The 16,963-nt window shown below is 42.4% G+C and overlaps 1 protein-coding gene and 1 non-coding gene across 3 annotated transcripts in view; one reads left to right on the top strand and one right to left on the bottom strand.

The window, feature by feature from the left end:
* EMB (embigin) overlaps positions 1-16,963 on the bottom strand; it is a 51,384-nt gene that overhangs the window by 19,151 nt on the left and 15,270 nt on the right. For both annotated transcript variants that reach the window (XM_066377939.1, XM_066377949.1), the window contains exons 3-4: positions 6,449-6,635; positions 6,129-6,217 (exon numbers count right to left, since the gene is read on the bottom strand). In XM_066377939.1, the coding sequence (XP_066234036.1) occupies positions 6,129-6,217; positions 6,449-6,635 (276 nt within the window). The remainder of the gene's footprint in view (positions 1-6,128; positions 6,218-6,448; positions 6,636-16,963) is intronic.
* LOC136389797 (small nucleolar RNA SNORD47) lies at positions 16,210-16,287 on the top strand. The gene has a single exon (XR_010748369.1). It is a non-coding gene; the product is annotated as a small nucleolar RNA SNORD47 (small nucleolar RNA).

Here is a 16,963-nt window from a genome sequence, read left to right as displayed (position 1 = left end):
AGAGCAGGTGTCATGTAAGAACCACAGTAAGAACCACAAGGGTTGTTCTTGCTACAACACTGACTACAGATGGGCTGACACCTGTACAAACACTTCTCCATAAATGCTCTGCCTCGTGAGGCCCAGCTGCTCTTGTTAGTTGGGTTCAATGTGCTCAGTTTGTGGCTACCCCTTCAGGGCTTAGTGGCAGACTCAGACAGCATGCTCATGGAGGGAAATAACCAATATAAGAAAATTAGACGCAACTCTAGGATCCAAGAGAATGGGTTGGCCATCTGTCCTGATGTTAACACAATCACTAAAATTTCAGCCCTCAAGAAATGAGACAGAAAGTTTAAATGTCGAAGTGGTAAAAGCCTCCACGAGTCTGAACCGCAGAACATTTAATTGTTTTGTTTTGCTTATGGTAGAGCCAGTTTGCTCACTAGACACCGGACATGGTGGCGACCAAGGGCTGAACAGTGGTCTGTGGACGTGAGTCCCCGGGGACCTTGATATAAACTCCCTGGTCTCATTTAACCCGCTGGTGTTCCGGCCCTAGAGGAGATAGACGGTCCTGGACTGGTCGTGTGGCAGGGCAGCCCTGCTTCCTAGGGCTGGGCCTTTGGGGGGGGGAAATAACTCAGCCCCAGGCTCAGCATGTTTTTCTGGCTCATGAGGGCGTACCTGCTTCTCTGCCATGTAACCACCAAATTGAGCTTGGGCAGTAAAGGGGCAGACAGATGTTTCAGTATAAGGCTAATAAGACCTGAGAAACAAGAAGCCATCTGTGTGGTCAAGCCTTCCGAGGATGTCAGAGAGGTTTGTGGCCAAGGCTGGCTAACAACAACAATAATAAAATGTTACTTTGCTTTGGCTGTCTCTTTTTTGTGTGTCTATTTCTATATCTGAGATTTCGTTGTGAGGAAGAATGACTGGACCAAGTGAGAACCAAGTTATTCTCGGGTTTCCTAACATCTATCAGCTGAACAGCACTCTCTAATCACACGTCATTCCAATGTACCCAACGCCTAGCCTAGTTTTACTACTAAATGAAGTGTAAGAACGCAGAAGGCGCTTGCAATGTAAAATCCCACTTGGAAAGGTCGACCCACTTGAGGAGGGGCCTCCGCTGAAGACGTGCCCAATTAAGCAGAGGTCTAAAGCTTGGCTAAATAGAGATTCTTTTCTGACACCGCGGATTCCTGCAAACCACCAATGGTGCTGGGCTGCACCCGAGTACGACCTGGAGAGATAGCGCATGCGCATGCTCGGCACCGCTTGTCAATAACGCAACTGTGAGGCGCACCCCAAACCCAATGCTGCTGCTCGAAAGGCAGACCCTGAACTGGGCTGGGCTGGGCACGGCCCGGGACCCGAGCAGTGCCTCTGGTGCCCCTGCTGCCTTGGCCTGTTGCTTTCCCTTTGGCTCTCCCACCTCTCCATTTCAGCATTTCTTTCTGCACGTGGGTTAGGTCCTGACCCAGCAGGACAATCTGTGTTGCAATGTGATGGAAACAGGGAAGCTGACTCACAGGCTAAGACTGAAAAGTGGGAGAGGAGCAGCGTTGTGGGGGAGCACGAACCCGGAGACACTTCTTCAGCCAGTGACTAAGAGGCACAGGCTTGTGGAGCACAACTGCAAGATGGAAGGCACTTTTCAAGGAACTCGGGGATTTTATGAGGGTCACCATGCGATGCTGTTAAGCCATCTCAATTAAATATTTAGATCAGGATACAGGCTGCAGGTAAGGGGCAGGGACAGGAATGCCAGAGCGAAACAAAAGCAAAATTCGACTTTCTTTCATCTCTCCCGTTATGGTTGCTGTTGTTGTTTTTACCGTCCCCAAGATTAAAGGCTAACATGACAGTGACCACTGCGCCCCTGTGTGCTATATGGCTGATACCAGCAGCGTGGATCTACATGGGAAAAGGCACGATGCTCATTGGAAAAACTGCTCCAGAGGTCATGGGTGGTTCTGGGCTGCTCCTAGCGTTTGGAAATATTTATGACTAGGAGGACGGTAATATGGTATTCTAACATGTCCTGTTGACCTTTTTGGCACTTTGGATAAACTAGGACATCTGAGAGGCTTGGCCCTGGAAGAACCTTTTTTTTTTTTTTTTTTTTTTTTTTTTTACAGGGACAGAGAGAGAATCAGAGAGAGGGATAGACAAGGACAGACAGGAACAGAGAGAGATGAGAAGCATCAATCATCAGTTTTTCGTTGCGAGACCTTAGTTGTTCATTGATTGCTTTCTAATATGTGCCTTGACCGCGGGCCTTCAGCAGACCGAGTAACCCCTAGCTTGAGCCAGCGACCTTGGGTCCAAACTGATGAGCTTTTGCTCAAACCAGATAAGCCCGCACTCAAGCTGGCGACCTCGGGGTTTCCAACTTGGGTCCTCTGCATCCCAGTCCAACACTCTATCCATTGTGCCACTGCCTGGTCAGGAAGAACCCATTTTTAAAGACGGTGACATTGCTGATTCAGATTACTCTCTAGAAAAATGGGGTCCAGGGTCTTAACCAATGAAAGTGAAAGCCCAATGGAGTCGTAAAGTTGGAGATTTCTATCTGTATATCCATAGACTAGGAGAAAAATCAACCTGGCCATTTTTCGCTGAAGGATATTTATGTATTTTCAAATTTAAAAAGGATCCTTCTATATGGTCAAAGACAGCAGACTTCCACATCGGGGTTGGAAGCTGACGTTCCAGCAGATTCTACTGTGCTGCATTGACTTGTTGGGGGCTTCCCAATGAAAACAGAGGGCCTGGCCAAGACAAGTTTCCTAGACCTCGTTAACTATCAAAATCTCAGCATGATTTCCCCAAAGTTCTATGTTCTATTACATGTCTCTTACCACCTAAATTCCTGCATCTTTCTACTAAGATTTTAACACTAATGAATAGTATGGACATTTTCAGCAACTTCCTTGGAATATCTGACCCATTATGGACAAACACTGTGGTCATCATTCATCTTTCTTGGGTGAGAAGTAACCACCAATGTTCCTTGTCGTCCATCCTGGCATCAGCATCCAAACATACCAAGTCAGCAGGTTTTCTGCATTGTACTAATCAGGGAAATTACAATCTTGTAGTAATAAATCAACCAGCTCCCATAGAGGCAGAAGCAGGGACTTTGCTGATGAATTGTTCTGAGAACTTGGGCTCGTGCGGTATAGCTGACTCAGGCAATGAACAGCAGACTTTATTCTTTTTGGAGGGGGCTCAACTTAAAATAGAGGATAAAGCAGGCCTGTCTTCCACCCTCAGTTGTAGTGCTGCTAACAAAAGATCATCTTTCTTCTCAGGAAAAACCATAAGCAACCCAGGTGGAGAAAGCATAATAGGACAACGGCAAAAATATACGGCATTCTATAAGCCTTGGAGTGCTAATTAAAGAACTATGATGAGTTGTTCTGCAGATGCCAAATATCTTTAGATCATAACCAAATGAAACTATTTCTCCAAACAATATTAATTTAGATGAACTACCAAGAATTATTATTTCACCAAAATGACCTAATGGGCTCAACTTATCAATTGTATAAGTCTCTTCATGGTATAGTTACAGACTTTAAAGTTGCATTAATGTTAAATGGGCTTTAAAAACTAATAAACTGAACTAAACTCCTTCAAGAAAACTATTTTTAAAGTAAATATGAAGGGGCTCTGTCATCCCTCAAACACTTGATTCCAAATCTAGTACCAGCCCGCCAGCCAGTAGCAGCAGTCTAGATGTGAAGTCAAGAAATCTTCCTCAAGACTGCCTGACATTAGACCCACTGGTCTACTGCAAAGGAAAATGCTCCTGTTAACCTTCACATCAGAGGTAAGAACGATCACTCCCAAATAACAGCTTAGGTAACTTACTATAAGAGCTAATAAGAAAAATGTAGGATATGCCATATTTAAACTTTTAACAGGCATCTAATGCCTATTTCTAGAAAACAGAACCATTCAGATGGGGGTTGGGAGAAGAAGCAATTTTTAAAGCTGCGTTTCCTGCCATCACAGTAAACCTCACGATTCGAGGAATATGTCTTTAAAGCTTATAGGTCTTTTTTTACATAAATATTTTAAGGAGATTCAGTAAAATGTTTACTAGGATTGTGTGTATGTGTGTGTACATGTGTTCAATATCCTTCTAACTCATTGTGAAGGAAGGAAGAGGGGAGGGGGGAGGGAGGAGGAGAGAGAAGGAAGGAGAGACAAAGAAGGAAAGTAGAGGAAAGGGTAAAAGGAAGAACTGTGTACAGTTTATCCTTTACTAAGTTAAATCAGGCAAAGAAGGAAAGAAGGTTAAGAGAGAATGTTCATGATCAAAATCAAAGGATAATAACTGCTTCTGCTTTTGCAGGGACCAAATTGCACAAACAAGACAATTTATTATACTTACCAGAAGAAACATTTACAGAATCACTTGAAGGAAATGAGTCAGTGAGTGCAGAGGGAAAGCAGGGAGGGATACAGGAGCAAACCATTGTAAATCACAGCGATGATGAAGCCGACCATTCTGCTACTGATGGGACCTTGGGGATAGTATCTAGATTTTGTCAGAGCAGCTGGTCAGACTTAACAATTTTTAGGAAAAGAAGAGAATGATTTCTTAAGTATCCAGGGAAATTAATGTGAAGCAAAGCCCAAAATAGTTAATAGGGCAACAGATCGCATTTCTCAAATCCCAGTATGGACACAGACTTCACTAATCTATCACAGAATGTAGGCTCCTATGAAGATAATTATTCAACTTGAAGGACTCGTCATTATTATGAGCTTGAGACTTTTAAAGTTTTGGTTTAATGATAGAAAGAGTAAAATACTTTGCTTTGTCATTCCCACGAGGGAGAGCCACTGACACACATTCTCACAGTCTAGGAGTGTAGTAACTCACACACCTGGAGGGCAATTATCAAAGCTCGGAGTTTGGAAAGATAGATGGACAGGATAGATAGATAGATAGATAGATAGATAGATAGATAGATAGATAGATAGATACATACATACATACATACATACATACATACATACATACATACATACATACAGAATCAGATAGATAAGATAATCCATAGATTCAAGAGCCTGCTATGATTCACAAAAACCTGGCAGTCTGGTCCTCCTCCTCCTCCTCCTCCTCCTCCTCCTCCTCCTCCTTCTCCTCTTTCTTCTCCTTCTTCTCCTTCTTTCTTCTTCCTCCCCCTCCTCCTTCCTCCTCCTCCTCCTCTTCTTCTTCTTCTTCTTTCTTCTTTCTCCTTCTTCTTCTTCTTTCTTCTTTCTTCTTTCTTCTTCTTCTTCTCCTTCTTCTTCTCCTTCTCCTTCTCCTTCTCCTTCTCCTTCTCCTTCTCCTTCTCCTTCTCCTTCTCCCTCTCCCTCTCCCTCTCCCTCTCCCTCTCCCTCTCCCTCTCCCTCTCCCTCTCCTTCTCCCTCTCCCTCTCCCTCTCCCTTTCCCTCTCCCTCTTCCTCTCCTCTTCCTTCTCCTCCTCCTCCTCCTCCTCCTCCTTCTTCTCCTCCTTCTTCTCCTTCTTCTTAGAGAAGGGGAGATAGAAAGTAGACTCCTGCATGCACCCTGACTGGTATCCACCCAGCAACCCCCGTCTGGGGCCAATGCTCTGCCCATCTTGGACCATGATCAAAACTGAGCTATTTTTAGCACCTGAGGTCGAGGCTCCATGGATCCATCCTCAGCGCCCAGGGTGGATGCACTCAAACCAATAGAGCCATGGCTGCAGGAAAGCAGGAGAGAGACAGAGAGAGGGGGGAGGGGAAGGGTTGGAGAAGCAGATAAGTCACTTCTCCTGTGTGCCCTGACCAGGAATCAATCCAGGGACATCCAAATGCCAGGCAGACACTCTACCACTGAGCCAACTGGCCAGGGCCCAGTCTGGTCTTTCTAACTAAAATCTGTGCTTCAAACTGGGGCAGGAAGCCGAGTGAGAGAGGACTGGGAAATACTGATCCTACCACTGGGAAGACACTAGGAATCATCATTTGAAAGCCTGCCACTTACGATTCAATGGAAAGCATAGAATTTTCTTGGAGATGTATTGTTTTGTATTGTAATAATGATTTAAAATTGGGGGATTCAGAATTCTAAGACTAGAACACTGACGTTAGAACTGTAAATTATTAGTACTGACCTTTGAAATTAAATGTGCCCCTTTGTTCCTTTTCCTCTTGAAGGAAACAAGAATAATTTCCCATTTGTTCACTATTAAGGATGGTGAATCTAAAGATAATTTAAGTTATTAATATAGGCTTAGTTCTCAAAACACTTAATGAAAATGAAAGACATAACCATTCATCAAAGTTCTAAAATAGAAAATAATTCTGTAAATATGCAATTCAAGTATTAGCAGAACAATCAGGTGACAACAAAGGAAAGAATGCCAGTCAACAAAAAAGATTTTGAATTTAGTAAGTTCATGTAAGCACACAGGTTAAAATGTGGTCTACTCACGTGTATTGGGTATATAGGACGTTTCCTGTTGCGCCGATGAGATAATTATGCTTAAGTAATTTGTCATCTTTCTTCCAAGTCACGTTGACTGAATTTACATCCCCAGATGTTGTGAACAGGCATGTGAGTTCTATATTAGAAGGTCTTTGCAAAGTGATATTTTTTTCTACTGCAGCATTGGAATGTTCTAGTAGCCACAAATGGAAGCAAACAAACAAAAAAGAAGATGATGTTTTAAAAGCTACGTTCAGGAGAAATCCAACATATAAGGCAGCTGAAGTCATCAACAGCAATGTTTTCCAGACACAGTTTCTTATGGTGACATTCCCTTCAAAGATTATTTTTCTGTCAGGTGACAGTCTCTGCAAAGATTATTTCTCTGTTAACACATATGTGGCTCCTTTTTCGCTCTCTCACAGGCACAGCGGAAGAGAAAGTTTTGTGCAAACAGTAAGAGAATGGTGGAATCCTGAGGCTGTGATCTTAATCTCCTTAAAATCTCCAGCTGAAAAGGACACAGGAGGAAGAAAACACACAGAGCTGGCCCGGCTCTGACACAAGCAGGGCAGTTGTGACACCAAACAAAGCTAGTGGGGGGGGGGGATGGCTTTGGTCTGCGTTCTGTAGACAAGTTACTCCGTTACCTTGGCTGTTACAAGAATGTTGGGTGTGTGGTGTGGGTGTGTGTGATATGCTAACCCGAGCCTACCCAGACTTCCTGCTCCTTAAGAATGTGAAGGAACTGAGTAAAGATAGAGATCTGAGACAGAAGAATTTAAATATGCATCGGTAGTTCTAAATTTTTACTGAATTTGAAATATCAGTTCAAAGCCACAGGTAATGTATCTATAGATAAATCTATAAATATAGATAACCCACTTATGAAGGATACATGGAACCAACTTTTTTTTAAATAGTGACATATTAAAAAAAAAAAGAAAAGCAAGTATACTGCTCTTTCTAAATGTAAATGAACCAGTGGTAACCAAATATTGGGAAGGAAAATGTTCTCTTCATAGAATTCCAGAAAATACATGAAGACTATAATACAATGGTGTAGCAACATCTAACAAATCGTGGACCTAGGTATAGTGCACCTACTGCTAAAATCTCTACAAGAGAATTGTGTGTTGTCTACAATAGAACTGTCCCTTGGAGGAGGAACACCCCACTACCTAGGAAGCAATCTGTAAATAAAGGGACAGGGAGGTCCGGAAACTAAGTGTCTAGATCCAGTTACCAGTTTATAGGAAATACAGAATATGGGATGTTAAGCCAGTAGCCAGGGCTACCATCACAGCTGCCTGGCCCATGCAGGTTCGCATTGGATTCGGACATTCGGTAAAGAAACAACGGAGCCAAAAACTGATGGGCCATCATCTTTGATCCTAGCTTGCACCCGGCGGGCAAGTAAAAACACACACTGGGCTCCAAAACCCACTCACATTCAGTGCTCACAAAGCTACTGACTTATCCGAGTTTCCTAGAATCAAAGGTTTCTAGCTCACCAGACTTATTTACCTCTGTTCCCCATCTCCTTCCTTCTCCCTGCACAAACTCTGCACAAACTGGCCTCTCACTCAGCACTCCACCATCTTGGCTGCTTTTCCTGACTTCCTCCACGTGGCCCTTCTGGGCTCACCTCTCTGCTCTCCCCTCTAATGTTAATCTCAGGAACCAAGAGTGTAAGCTCCCGTTCTGCCTCCATTTTACAGTGTAGAAATCAAAACCTTTAATCCAATATACAAAATAGGGAAGTCTCTAATACAAAGTCACTTTCTAAGGCATGATGGGATTGCACCACTCCACATCAAAAAGGGTGGGAAAGGCTTAGTCCTAAAACCAAGCCCCAGGCTACAAGGATCCTGCCTGCCCCCAACACACATTAATATCACCTGGGCAATGGCTTCTGTGTGGCCAGCACCATGTTTAACAAAGTGAGCATAATATATTTTATCTGCCCAACATGGGAAAACAGGTTAAACTACACCCCATGAAAGTAGTCAACAAAATCCGATTGTGAGAAAACTCCATAAATGATCTGGGTTGTTTTTTTTTTTCCAACAAATTAATGAGAAAAGGGAGAGAGATAAGCCTAAAAATGATAAGATACTTTGAAAACATGCTCTCAAAAAAAAAAAGGAAAACTAAATTATAACATTTACAAATGTACCCCTGGGTAATAAAAAATTTTTGAAAAGCAAGGAAGCAGCCATCTAACAATCAGTGGTGCAGTGGGTAGAATGTCAGTCAGCCTGGGACACAGAGGACCCTGGTTCAAAACCCTAAGGTCGCAGGCTTCAGTGTGGGATCATAGACATGACCAGAGTAATGATGGCTACTCTTAAGGGGAAGGACAGTGTTAAGCCAAAAATGAAGCCAGGCCAGACTTGGGGATAAAACAACTTATTGATGCATCTGCCTATGGATAGGCAGAGACCCTAAGTGGCCTCGGCCCTAGAGGGAGAGAAGCCCTAGCTTATACAGGACAGGATTTGGTGGTAGTTCTGAAAGCCACAGGGCAAAAACAATTCTGTTACCTGTGGCCATTAAACAATGTGGGAGGGGTGTGATTAATGACTAAGTAACAGATTGTTCAGATAAGTGATGGGAAGGTCCTAACTGGCAGAATGTCCAAGGAAACAGGTATCAAAGCCAGAGGCCCAATTCCCACGGGGGGGGGGGGGGGGACACACACAGGTGTGCTTTCTTCTGGCTGACCAGCCTTAAAGAAAAGGTTGTGTTTGTGAGAGCAGACTGCATTGTATAAACTTATTTCTCAACCTTGTGTTCAATAGTATGGCATCATTAAAGTAGAACACAGAACCAAATGTAGAAAGAAAAAGAATATACAATTTAAATAAATTAACATGAAGTCACTTTATTATATTTCAAACTTCACAAAAATGCTTCCTTAAGCAATGTTCAGGTGCAAGTTTGCAAACAGTTAGTCCAGCGTGTGTGAATTGCTTTGTGAGTACACGCTGGAAATAACTGCTCGTGGAATTCCAAATTTGCTGAATTGAATTTTATGGTCAAAGGGAAGATAAAAATAACATCTTTGGTATAGTTAGACTTCAACAAGATTCAATTATATAGGGAAAAAACTGAGTCAGTAAAACAAAAACAATTTACACATTTCAGCATATTTTCTGAGCATCTACTCTATGTTTAGAAATTATACGAGGCACTAGTAACAGGAGAAAATGTTGCAAGATTTACTGTATTTAGTCCTGAGTTTGTTTCTTTTAAATTTTCCTCACTTCACCTTTAGCTCTGGAATACCCTGGAAAAAGTAGTCCCCTCTCTCTATAAGAAATACACTTCGTCAGTCAATTCATGCAGGGGTTCTCTGTCTTCACCCGCATTCTCACTTCAGTCTATGTCCAGGCATCTAACACACACTGCAGAACGTGCTTTCTCTTAGGTTCAAAATGGCCCAATTGTTTCACCTGGCAACTTCTTTCCAGAGCTGATGTTTGATGCCCCTGAAATGAGACATTGCCAGAAACAACTTTACTCCTGGAAATTCCCTTCACTCTGCTTCTATTTCACAACCTCACATTTGGCTAGCCCCACCAGCAAGCATTCCCACTTACCAGTGAATGCTGATGTCCACTGGGACTTTGCTTTCTAGCCTCTTTACTTTTCCGTTTTACGTCCCTATGTTGGATTTAGTGATTATCTCTAACACCCTATATTTACAAAACTCGTAGCTCCATTCAGATTTTCTTCTTGATCCCCCAGGCCCCCTAGCTCCAGCTGTCTCCTGAACATCTAAACACAGGTATCCTATGGGCACCTCAAACCCGCTCTATCCAAGGGTGATGCATTCGCCTCCTCTTCCCGACCCGTCACACTGAGTCACATTCGGCAGAATTCAGTTGATTCTACCTCTGAAATGTCAAACCAATTTGCCCAGTTGTCTCCAACCCTCCTTACTATAGGTCTTTGATGGGATTCAGGTCACACTAACCCCAAAATAATGGCACCTTGGTATACTGAGAATTCTAAGCCGGAGAAGTCAGAGAAAACAGCAGAAGCAGAAAAGTCACTCTGGTCCACCTCCACTTCTCCCTTCTCCCCCTGAAACAGGTCATAGAACTCTCTAGTGAGAGGTGCTTCCCTACACTTGGAGGCAAAGGGGCACAGAGAAGAACCCTAACAAGAGTCCTTGCAAGGTTCTCCCCACTTCATTGCACTATTCTCATACCCTCTGACCCATTCTGCTCCTCCCTGACCGTCCACTCTTCACCAAACCCAGCCTTACATACTCAGGTCTGACTGTTTCTTTGGTCCACCATTTCCTTATGAATGCGCCTGTGTTATGTACAATTTACATTAAATCTGTATGCTCTGCTCCTGTTAATCTGTCTTCGTCAGTTTAATGTTGAGACCCAGTGGGGCCCTAAGAGGGTCTAAGAAAACGTTTCTAGCCTTACACCTCCATTACCTCTCACCAGGACAATGATCTCCTAAGCTGTCCTGGCTCAGTTTCTCTTCCTCCACATATTTTTATAACAACACCAAAGTTGTGCTTCTAATGCAAATCTCAGATTATTTACTGCTTTGATTAGATCCTTTTCTTTTGCAACAGTAAAATAAAAATGTATCTGGGTTTTTTTAAATTGCAGTAACAACACAACAGGAGTTCTTCTGTCTTAGCAGATTTTTAGGTGTACAATCCAGTTTTATCATGGAGCACACGGTGTACAGATCTCCAGAATTTACTCATTTTACATAAGTCTCAGTTACTGCAATTTAAAAAAACCCATAGTGCCTTTGACTAATACCCTCTCATCCATCCCCCACCCCTCGCCCTGGCCCTGACACTACCATTCTATTCTTGCTTCTGTGAGCTTGACTATTTTAGATTCCTCATCTCATAATAGCCAACATGTGGAAAGAATCCAAACGACCACTGATGATGCGGTAACCCGTACACACAATGGAACTTCACTCAGCCTTTAAAGACATGGAAACCTGGTAACAACATGGGAGGACCCCAGGACACCACTACAAGTAAGACAAGCCAACCACAGGAGGACAGACTCTGCGCCATCCCACCATGGCGAGAGGTCTGCATTGCCGCAGGCGGGGCACTGCTACTGCACGGGTCCTGGAAGGCTGAACTGGTTTGGTTTATTGCCTTGTTGGGTGCAACAGGACATCTTAACTTACAAAGAAGAAAGGCGGCTCAGGAGGTCAGCATGCCTAGGACCTGTGGTTAGATAGACCAAAATGACTGTAATAGAGCTCAAATACTCCTTTGAAAATGAATGGATGGAGCAATCAACCTAAACAACTAACGGAAGACTAGCTGAAGAGCAGTCTTTTTTCTGTTTGTGTGTGTGTGTGTGTGTGTGTGTGTGTGTGTGTGTGTGTGTGTCAGAGACAGAGAGAGGGACAGATAGGGACAGACAGGAAGGGAGAAAGATGAGAAGCATCAATTCTTCGTTGTGGCACCTCAGTTGTGCATTGATTGCTTTCTCATATGTGCCTTGAGGGGGGGTGGTACAGGGGGAGCTACAGCAGAGCGAGTGACCCCTTGCTCAAGCCAATGACCTTGGGTTCAAGCTGGTGAGACTTGCTCAAACCAGATCAGCCCGTGCTCAAGCTGGCAACCTCGGGGCTTCGAACCTGGATCCTCTGTGTCCCAGTCCAAAGCTCCATCCACTGTGCCACTGCCTGGCCAGGCGAGAAGTCTTATAACCAGGGATTCATAGAAGACTTCACATCAAGATGGAAAGGAAATTTGCTTCTAGGCATGTTCAGAGGAAAGACGACAGGAAGACGCAAGAAAAGGACATCTACAAGTCTGGTGGCGAGATCCTGGAACAGACCTTCCCTCACAACCCTCAGAAGGAATCAACTCTGCCAACACTTGATCTCAGACTTCAGACTTCTGAACTTTGAAAAAATAAATTACTATTGTTTAAGCCAGCCCCTCTCCCCAACAAAAAAGAAAAGAATAAGAAAAAACTATAAATGAAACTTCTTCACAATAAAGACCACACATAAAGTTTACAGTAGGAGACATTTGCAACTTGTATAAAAAGTACAGATTAGTATGTAAAATTTATAGCTGTCTAGTTTACATCAATTTAAAAAATATATAAACCCAATAGAGAAATGAATAAAGAATTTTAACAAAAACAGTCACATAGAAGTATGTCCAATCCCCATATGCAAACTAAAACAACAGTGATAGAGCTTTTCACACTCATGATGGCAAAGATAAAAAAAAAAAAAACTTTAATGATATCAAGTGCTGATCAAGATCTAGAAAACATACATACTCAAATATGCAGGTGGGGGACAGGTAAAGTGTTAAGATACTCTGGAGGGAAATTTGCAAGAACCTATTAAAATAAAAATGCACCTGATTTCTAACTCAACAAGTCTACTTTGTGGAATTTATCCAAGGGAGTGCTCCCACTGATGCCCAGAGAGAGAGATGAAGTGCTCACTGCTGTATGGTTCACAACAGGGAACAGTGGAAACGAAACGAACTAGACCCATTAAGAGAAAGACGTCTAAGTAAGCTGGTATATTTTTTATACTGTGTATACAAGAAAAGAAACAAGCTAGTTCCATGTAATACGCTAGTTCTCCAAGAATTAGTGATAGTGATAGCAAAAAGCAATTTCAGAACAATATCCATGGGTTGATATCACTAACACCAAAGAATACAAAACACTACTGGATAGTAGAGTATGACGTCTAAGGAGACAAACACATGCCCACCTTGAACAGGGGCAGAGAGAGCTGAGACAGAGCAGCGGGTGGTCAAAGGGCCTTTGGCTTTCTCCGACACGTTTCATTCTTATCCCCAGAAGTTCTATTTGGCTATTTTATTTTTTCAAACAAGTCTTGTCATTTTTTTCTTTTTTTGCTAGCAGGACATTATTTTCTCGTGTGTTAATATTTCTTCTTTTATGTCCTTACCTAGAATTTCTACATCTAAATTTCTGGGCTGTTTATTCCTCCTGCTTCTTAGCTCACACCCAGTGTTGGTGCTGCTTCCTCATTCCTTGCATTTCTGTCTTGTGAGCTGATCCTCAGTAGGGACTGCATGGTGGGGGTGGGCTAGGGAGACAATTCATCCTTCCATAGGTGTTTTTCATTTGCTTTCCAGAAGAAGTATCACCTACAAATGTCATTTTTGTTTTACCAGCTTGGAAGTGCCTGTGTTATGCGGGAAATGTAAATTTGTGACCTATACCTCATCCAGAGCAGGCCTTTGTCTCTGAGTGCTCAAGGGACTTCTTGTTCTGATGGATCAGAAGACTAAAACCTAGACTCCAACTCTCATCGCCCTGTGCTGATCACCTAATTCCCCCCTACCCCAACCCAGCCCCGGGTCAAACCTTTCCTTGTGTTTACAGCTTAAGAAGGATCAGCACTCTGGGGTTTTCAACGCTTTATTCCTACATCTGTGTCTCTTACAACTCAAGTGTCTTAGCAACAAAAACAAAGAAAACTAACATGACGTCAATTGACAGGTTTAATGCCTTGGTTACCAGTTTCCATTCAAGGAAATTGTCTTTACTTTTTTGTGTACTTAGCTATTTATTTTAAAAAAATGTTTGCGACATTTTATATTATTTTCTAGATGTGACAGGAGGATTTTTAGATTCTCTAATTTACTAGACTGCTGGAAATAAGATAACACTTTTAATATTTTTAAATGAACTGCTTTTTACTTATGGAATTAAAAACAAATCAAAATATGCTGAACACATAGCAGAGAAACAGAAACAGCACTTCTCTCTCTCTGCTTGATGGAAGAGGTAGCTTTTGACTTAACTCTTAGAGATTGGGAGGCTGTGAACCTCAGCAAGAGGGAGGGGAAAAGGAGGTACTACAACCAATCAGGTCCCCTGTCCCACTATATGCTAGGACTCCCACACTGGTTAGTGGGCACCATTATCTAACTTTAGAGAGATTTTTTTATTACATGTTAACAACCTTGTGATTATTAAATCACTCATCTTCCCATGTTGAGGGCATGGGGGACAGTTAAGTCATCTCCTCTCTTTTATGTACAGAGCAGTGGTTCTCAAGGGGTATTGTGCCCCCCAGGGGACATGTGGCAGTAACTGTGAATGTTTTCAATTGTCACAGTGTGGTGAGCGCTACTCCAGCCTAGTGGGTCTAGACCAGGAATGTGGCTAAGCAATATTCCCAACCCCACAACCCTGCAACCAAGATTTACCAACCCAGAACGTCAGTATTTCTGCTCGTGAGACTCCTGGTGAGAAACAAAATTTGCTTGCAGCTACTGCCACTGTGTCCTGTGGTGGATCATTCATCTGTCTTCTCTCCCGCTCACTCTCTGGGAAGGTTAGGATTCACTTTTTAAATCTTCTCTGTACATCAATAGTCGTTACACAAGATTTGATGACTGGGAGCTGGTCGTCTGCCTTGAAGAATCATCAACATCTGCACTTTGTTGGAGTCAGTCTAGAATCTTCTCTGCAATGAAGTATCTGAGCAGCCAAACAAAAGGGACCCTGGCTTCTTTTCTTTTTTTCAGGCTCACTGACTGGTAGCTAGCCCCCGGTCCAAGCAGTCCTAACCCATCTGGCCTGGATGACTCTTGAGCAACACGGCTACCTTACTTGATCTTCTCAAATTTTACTCTACACCTTACTCTACATATCGGTATCTCCAATGACTGCTTTGTCTACGTCATGCATCACCAGGACCATGCCAGGTCAGCTGATCACAACTCAAAACAGTGAATAAAATGAGACACTGAGGAGAGCCTAGGCCAACATTATCAGAGCAGGCAAGAAACTGTCAGCTGATGTTTTGATTTTAATCTCTGGTTAAACTATAACACATTGATTGAGATACCAAACACCACAATATGCAGAGGGAGAGACAATTAAAGGATTAAGAACTCACCTTTGGAGAATCTAGATGGATAAAATCTCCCCACTTGGTAAATCTACATTATACCAGAATTACTTAGCTGTCTTTAACATTATTTTAACAACAACAAAAAAAAAATTTCCATTGAGAGAGAGGGAAGGGTGGAGAGAAAGTATCAACTCATTCCACTCAGTTCTGTTTAGTTGTGCACTCATTTATTCTCATGTGCCCTGACCAGGATTAAACCAGTGACCTTGGTGCACCTAGATGACACTTTATCCACTGAGCAACATGGCCAGGGCCTTAAAAATGTTAATTTTAATTTATTAAAACTGATTTTACGGTGAGGGAAACATTGATTTGTTCCACTTAATGCGTTCATTGGTTGGTTCTTGTATGTTCCCTGACCAGTGATCACTCACAACCTTGGCGTGTTGGGACGATGCTCTAACCAACTGAGCTAGCTACCCATCCATGGTTATTTAATTGGCTTTATTTTTTAATTCATTAAATATAATATTTCACTTTGATTTACAGCAAAATCTGACAAATTAGTTACTATCCACCTTGTAATTAGACACCCATCAAAATCCAACCACCAGAGTGAGCCTTTTGTTCAAATTAAGAACCTACAAGGATACGTTGTTACCACCCAAAGTCCATAGTTCCCAATAGGGTTCACTCATGGACAAAGTGTATGATGGAGTCATTACCATTGTACTATTCAAGATAGGTTTGTTGCCCTGTGTTACTTTTTCAAAAGTTAACAGAAAACGAGGGCAAATTTCTAATGAAATGTCCATATTTCCCCATCTTCAAACAGGCAGACCTGAAGATTTCCAGGTAAGGCAGTTTTTGTTATTTATATTAAGTTAGAATGTAACCAGTGATGTGATGATTCGGCCAAATGAAATAGAATGATATCACTCATAAAACCGTTCCATTTTGATTCTGAGGTTACTTTAGTAACAAGCATCACTCCAGCTCTCTTTGCCACCATTAACCTGTACTCTTTGCTTTAAAAAAAAAAAAAAAAAAAGAAAAGAAAAAAAATAAAGAAAAGTAACAATATGAAACATTTTAGTTACTGTAAACAAGCAATGAATTCCAGATATTGACAGTGGCAAACTTAGTACAGTGTAGTACAGTGATATACTAAAAGTAGTCCCTTGTCAAAAGATCAGTTTTAAAAATTCAAGGCCCTGGTCGGTTGGCTCAGTGGTATAGCTTTAGCCTGGCAAATGGGCATCCTGGGTTTGATACCCGGTCAGGACACACAGGAGAAACAACCATCTGTTTCTCCACCCCTCCCCCTCTCCTTTCTCTCTATCTCTCTCTTCTCCTCCTGCTGCCATGGCTTGGTTGGAGCAAGATGGCCCTGGGTGCTGAAGATGGCTCTATAGCCTTGCCTCAGGTTTTAAAATAGCTCGGTTGCCAAGCAACGGAGCAACAGCCCCAGATGAGCAGAATATCTCCCAGTAAGGAACTTGCCCAGTGGATCCCAGTTGAAGCACATGTGGCAGTCTGTCTGTCTGCCTCCCCACTTCTCACTTAAGAAAAATTAAAAATAAATAAAATAAAATAATCAAATAAAAATTCAATGATAACAGAAAGGGAAAAATTGTTGTATTCATA

This window comes from Saccopteryx leptura, chromosome 1 (genome assembly GCF_036850995.1).
Source record: "Saccopteryx leptura isolate mSacLep1 chromosome 1, mSacLep1_pri_phased_curated, whole genome shotgun sequence".
In the NCBI taxonomy this organism is placed as follows: Eukaryota; Metazoa; Chordata; class Mammalia; order Chiroptera; family Emballonuridae; genus Saccopteryx; species Saccopteryx leptura.
The sequence above is the reverse complement of the archived record's forward strand: the minus strand, read 5'-3'. Positions and strand labels throughout refer to the sequence as shown.